Below are 6,863 nucleotides of genomic sequence, written 5' to 3'. Positions count from 1 at the left end.
ATGAATGTACAAATGTGCTTTACACAATTGATGTATGTATGGATTGTGATAAGAGTTGTTTGAGCCCCTAATAAAATGATTACAAAAAAAAGTCTAAGTACTACCACACACTAGTTATATACCTTGAACAACAACAACAACAAAGAAGTTGAGAGGCAGCAAAATAGAGGAAGCCGCTCAAGGAGATGGACTGACACAGTGACTGCAACAATGGAGTCAAGCATACGAACAATTGTGAGGATGGAGCAGGACCAGGCCAGGTTTTGTTCTGTTGTGTATTGTGTGCCACGGGTTGAAACTAAGTTGATGGTACCTGACAACATCAAGAGGTGTATAAATTGAAGGGATCTAATAAAATCCAGGTAGGCAAGAAGCATTTGTGGAATAAATTGGAGTCTGAATGGATTAAAATGCACTGGAATAATATTCTTATTATATCATAGTCAAGCTCAACACCGATATCAATGACTTCAAAGCTGAAAAGGGAATTATGGTTCCTGAATTCAGTCTCTTCCACTGAGATAAAATAGTTGTGATGTACCACCCACCATTCAGTTCCACTTAGCCCTGGGGTATTTCATACGTTTCTGAATAAAGTCCATTTATACCGGAATATTCCAAGGACATACCAGGGCTAGCCTCTAAAATTGAGCACAGTGCTTCTAATTCTTTATTCTATTCACTTATTTCCTACCTAAGGAGACATAATATGAATTTTTAGATACAAGACATTGGGCAATAAAAGGTGTCAAACATAATCGTGTTTTGGGGGAATTCCATTTGTTGTTTCCTTGTGAAAGCAGCAGACAGTCTTCAAATGCTTACTGCAGATCTGTCGTTTCTAATGATAATAAAATCGTAGAAGATGGGGTCTATGTGAAACTACAGAAAATGCTTTAGGAAGGACCAATTATTACTCAGCTCTATTATTTCTGCTGAGTCATTATAGGGAAAATGTATCACAGTCATTTATAACTGATAAAATGCCACAGATGGTGGAGAAAATGTTTAAAAATGTAATGCTTTCTACATAAGTGACTCATGAATTATACATTTAATTAAGAAAAGTCGAATGCAAAGATTTTTAAACTTCTAATTCCCAAAGTAGCCTTTTTTTTCTTTCATTATTAAAAAATATACACATTAAGTACTGTGTGGGTGAGGACAGAAGAAATAGATTAAAGCCTCCACTGAGGCTGTTTGGGCAAATCAGAAGGGATAGCCAACGGGGATATAAGGACAAGGAAGTATGTAACTACAATGACAAGAAGGCCTTCTAGGCTAACATCCTCAGCATCCTTCACATTCACAGAGGGACAAAAATGGCACCTGAACTCTGGATTACTGTCTTCCACTTTGTTTCTTTACTTATAGAATGAGGAGATTAAGCTAGACTAATCTCTTCAATATCTTAAATGCTGATAAATACTCTGTGAATCTAGGAATGAAGAAGAATTTCTCTATGTTCCAACAAAACCATCCAAAAAGATAGAGATAAAGATGGAATACAGATATAGGTCGGCTGCCATTGATTCAAAACTCAAGGTATTTCTCTTCCCTTCCTAGGGCATTTATGCAGAGAGGAATGTCTATCATTAACAGCAGTGATTCTCAAAATATGGTTTTAAGACACCCAGCATCAGCATTTCCTGGGAACTCTAAAAATGCAAATTCCCATCCTTCCTTCCAAACCCATCGCATTAGAAACTATGAGGATGAAGTCGGTCATTCATGTTTGAACACTCTTCAGGCCAACATGATGCATAATTCTGGTTTATAATATCGGTTTAATATCATTTGAAGGAAAATTACTCTTTTGACATTTTACACATGTGTCCTATTCTAAGTTATAATCACTTAGTAGTAATTTAGTTTGACAGACTAACCTATCTTTTAAGAGTCTGAGGAAACTGAATACTGGCAGACAACATCCTCGGGTGGCAAAATGCATAAGTTCTGGTTGCCTGGAATGTTAATAGGTTTGGGTAAATGGTAAATTGGTAGTGTTGAAGGAAATTTGAGAATGAGGAAGGATAACCAAGAAAAATATTAATATAAAAAGGTTAATTGTACTAGATGCATAGGAAGTTGATATCAGGGAAACAGTAAAGGATAGATCTGGATTCAAATCCTAATCCTTCGGTGCATTCCTTCTATGGATTTAGGTACTTACTTTCATACTCCACAGCCCATTGGTCACTTCTGGTAAAAGGCATACTAGCAATAACTAACCAGTTTCATAAAATAATGAGTTAGGATAATGAGTAGGATATGCAATGGAAATACTGTGTATATCTGTTATTATTCTTTACATAATTTCTATTTCAGGGTCAGTTTCATTTAGCAGCATCTTAAAAGTTCCACTCTAGAAAAAGGATAGATCACATATAGAAACAGATTGGAAACTTTTAGAAGCCACTATAAAAATGAATTCACCAAGGGAGAAACCAAAATATAGTGTCAGGTCTCAAGATTATAGGGTGAAGAATATAAAAATGTCTTGGACACCAGCAACACCTATCATTTCTGTTAAGTGGAAAGGGTTACAGTGGATTTCAGAACGCCAGAGGCCATTCCTCTCCCCAATAGGCATTAACGACTCATCCATATGCTGAGCCTTAGCCCTGGGGATTTGCTCAAAATCGTCTGTATTTCACAACAGCTTCAAAAGATGAGGAATCAATGACAACAGGGGAATCTGAACTACATTTTCCCTCTTCTCGCTAGTGAAGGAATATTTACTATGTAGATGGCTACTACTTTCAAACAAAAGCCCTTTGAGCATCTCTTTGGTGAAGACAGAGTCACGAGGCTTAGAAGTGAAGCAGCAAAGACATCAGTCAAGAAGCTGAGAAACAGGAGACCGACCACATGAAATGAGAAAAGCCTCCAGTAGGGACTTGAACAAGAAAAGGAAGATTCAATACCAGAGAACGGGACAAGAATGTCAACGCATAGTTTAAAATACGAATTGAATTTTTATGCAGACTTGCTCTAAACAATTTTGAGGCTCTAGCAGCCCAGTCATAGAAGCATAGATTTAATTTCCCATCTTTTGCAAAATTAAGTCTATATTGCAACTCCTTTGGTTGATCAAATAAAATAATGCACACTACCTCATAAATTGGTTCCTGTTCTAACTCTACAGTGTAGCCCATTCTTCATTAAGTTATGGGTCAAGCAGCAGTCGGCAGCCTCCACAGGCACATCCGACTTTTACCTTCTAGATTTCAAAGGAGAGGGTCTCACCTAACCCCCTGCCATGCATGTGGCAGTTTTTTAATAGATGAAGAACCCTTTCATGTTTTTTAAAGTCTTTTACAGAGTCAAAACATAAGTTTTATTCCTTTTTGTGACAGCTTCTTGTCTTTGCTACATTTGGATAGCTGACTCTCAATGCATTTAAGATTCCTAATTCCCCTCTCTATGAGGAGTCATAATATTTAAGTTGTAGATCAACTGCATGAGTCATTTGGGGGATATTGAAAATACGGATTCCATGATATGTCACTCAGATGTAATGCACCCAAATCGCTAGGAGTTGACCCTTTACTATGGAGTTTAATCTGACTCATCTTACAGAGTTGACCAGCTCCCTGGGGTTTTCCTATATTTCAGCAAGCTTCCTTGGATTCGAGTATATAGCCAGTTGGTGAATCAATGCTTTGACTATATTTGAAGAGTTCAGGGTTTAAACTGTTGAGAGTAAAATATTTTTTAATTATTCACTTTTCATTCGAAACGTTGCAGTTCATTCTAGCATTTAGCTTCCTGAACCTATTTTCAAGCTTTTCTTTCTTCTCTATTTACGTGTACATAGTAATTTAACAGTTTGAAATGACAGAAATACATAATGTAGTGAGTGGAAGTCTTGCATTTGCCTCCTTCAGACAGCCACTCCTATGGTCCTGTATATATCCCAGGTTTTACAGTAATTTCTATGAATATGTACAAGTACCTACCAACAAATACACAAATAGTGGCCCATATAGGAAACACTGATTTATATGACCTAACAATATATTGTTCTCTACTAGGAAATTTGCTTACATATCCAATGCTACATTTTGCATTGTCACATTTCATCTACAAATGGCATATGTGTTTTTGTTGGTTCTCATCATTTTTTCTATCATATATTTATTCCTGAGAATAATAGTAAGTCCTGTAAGTATGAAAAATTAACTTTAACTTAGTAGGCCCTTTATTTTTTATTGACATAATTTAGTAATTCACTGTCAGAATTTAATTTTTTAGCTCCTTTCCCCCATTAATAGCCTTCCCAAAACTTTTTAATACATATTCTGTTTTCCTTCCTCCTTCCAACCTTCCTTCTACCTTCCCTCTCAACTACCCTGTCTATTTCAGTTTTTCTACATTTATTTTAATTCTGGTTTCCTAAGCATTATAAAGGATATATATACATAAACATGTATAGGTAGAAATAAACACAAACATTTTTACTTACTTATTTACAGCTTAAGTGTATAGGTATATTTGAGAAAGAGATAATAAAAGATGATAATATTCTCCCACATCCAGTTCCTTAAAAGTTTTAAAAATAGATTCCACTTAGTTATTCACCTTTATTACTACCCTCTCAGCCCTTTGAAAATTCATTGAAGATTATGTGAAGTAGGTGATGTGCATCAAGCTGAGAAAGACATCTTGCCTGGTTCCTGCACCAATTTTTAATGTAAGTGCAGATGACCTTCATCCTGTGCTGAAATAGAAGGTCTTTTGTTGCATCAGATGCTGTTTTCTGATAACCAGGTGAATGAATGTCCATACAAGGAAAATCTTTTTGGCACACTATCATATATTCTTCCCCACTCCCAGTGTTTTTTACCATATTTATTTTTATTTTCTTCTTTGGAACCAGCTATATTTTTCCATATCCCTATTACAGGCAACATATATCATTCTCCCCAATTCCCATGATTACATATGAATTTATAACTTCAGATGAGACACTCCTACAAAGCCTAGTTTATCAGAATATTTCCTTTTGTTCAGTTTTCTGATGCAAACCATCTTTCCAAGAGTAGACAGCCTCATTGTTCTTCCCAGGAGCATCTGGTGGATTATAACATCCAAGATTCCTTTTAGCAGCCCAATGCTTACCCGATTGCCCCACGTCTTATACCTTAACAAGCCAATCATTGAAAATCCTGGCCCAGCCAAGTTGACACAAAACATTAATTATCACATTATCCAAATGCTCATCAACATGAAAATGGGTAAACACATTTGGATAAATATATATATATATATATTTACATATACATGTATGTCTACTTAGCAATATGATAGAAAGAACTGATAGTTACAAAAAGTGGGTGAACAGAAATATTATATTAATTTAAACAATGTAGTATAAGGTATATAGTTTCATTTTTATGAAATTCAAATATGAATAGATCTAATTTTGGTAATACATATCAAATAGTTGCAGTTGAATTTTCTGTGTCATGGACTTTGTTGTGTTGTGTTCTAAGTCTTAAAAAGGTAGTTTCTCAATGTGCTTTGCATAATTGATGTATGTACGGATTGTTATAAGAGGTGTATGACCCCCTAATAAAATGATTTTTTTAAAAAGGAGTTGTTCAGAACAATGAAATTATTGAATAGATCAACCCATAAATGTGGTAAATTTTTGAACGAAAATGTTTAAGTTAAAATTTTAAGTTAAATCCTTAACAAGTAGCCTGAGAATATTTAATTCAGGTGTTCTTCTGATAGCTCATTGAGGAACACTACTTCAAAGTGAGTATCCCTGAAGGAGGGCAGTGTGCATCGTAAGATTTTTTTTTTATATTGTTGGCTTCTTAATTAATCCACCACACACTCCCTTGACATCCTAGCACCATTCCCTGTGCCATCATTAAATTCCAAAAGCCAGTGATGAGCAAGATGACCATAAAATTCATCATCCCAAATAGGATATAGCTGAGTAGAATAGGAAAGAAAACCAAATGTGTGACTGCAGCGGATGCTGACTCGTGGTCACACCATGGTTGAACAGCGAGGACCCATTTCATAGGACTTTCTTCACTGTGAAGAAGCAGATCGCGAAAGCTTCAGTCCCTGGCACTCATGGGTAAATTCAAACTATCTGCCTCTACATTAATAACCTAATGCATACATGTGGGAAGCTGGGACCTGGTTTAATTCTAATTATGGAGGGAAGTGAACTGCAAAAGATAGAATGAATACAGTAAGGATATATTTTTTGGTTGTTTTTCCAGACTTATCTTATGCATGGACCTTCAATGATAATCCTTTATATGTCCAAGAAGACAACAGACGGTTTGTATCTCAAGAGACAGGAAACTTGTACATTGCCAAAATGGAACCATCAGATGTGGGCAACTACACTTGCTTCATAACAAACAAGGAAGCCCAGAGAAGTGTTCAAGGACCACCCACTCCATTAGTGCAGCGCACTGATGGTAAGATGATGAGTTATTTTGGGAATATACATTGTTCGTGGCTCTTGAAACCATGAGATATGTGGAGCTTTTCCTTCACGTTTGTTGAAAATAGTTGCATCATCTATGAGTTTAGATTTAATTGGCATATACTACTGAAAAAAATAATTGAAATTCTGTAACTGACCCACATTGAAACAGTATACATGATTTTGGGCATAGTGTACCTTCTCTCCTCTGACATTGGAATGGATTATCTTTCCTTGATAACTATCATAAAAAATAAATAAATAAAACAAAACATATATAGTTTGGGGAAGTTGGTGTGTGTGTGTGTGTGTGTGTGTGGTTGTGTATGTGCACGTGTGTATGCTGCCAAGATTATGGAATTTAAGTTGTATATTTTTAATAACCATATGATGCAGTTTTTAA

General features: G+C 35.7%; 1 protein-coding gene across 1 annotated transcript in view; it reads left to right on the top strand.

The window, feature by feature from the left end:
* Positions 1–6,863, top strand: part of LOC123521652 (contactin-6) — a 470,227-nt gene that overhangs the window by 287,390 nt on the left and 175,974 nt on the right. The window contains exon 6 of the mRNA XM_045289898.1: positions 6,249–6,452. Within this exon, the coding sequence (XP_045145833.1) occupies positions 6,249–6,452 (204 nt within the window). The remainder of the gene's footprint in view (positions 1–6,248; positions 6,453–6,863) is intronic.

This window comes from Echinops telfairi, unplaced genomic scaffold, assembly GCF_000313985.2.
Source record: "Echinops telfairi isolate 266 unplaced genomic scaffold, ASM31398v2 ScPeMD7_31;HRSCAF=116, whole genome shotgun sequence".
Taxonomy (NCBI): domain Eukaryota; kingdom Metazoa; phylum Chordata; class Mammalia; order Afrosoricida; family Tenrecidae; genus Echinops; species Echinops telfairi.
The sequence above is the reverse complement of the archived record's forward strand: the minus strand, read 5'-3'. Positions and strand labels throughout refer to the sequence as shown.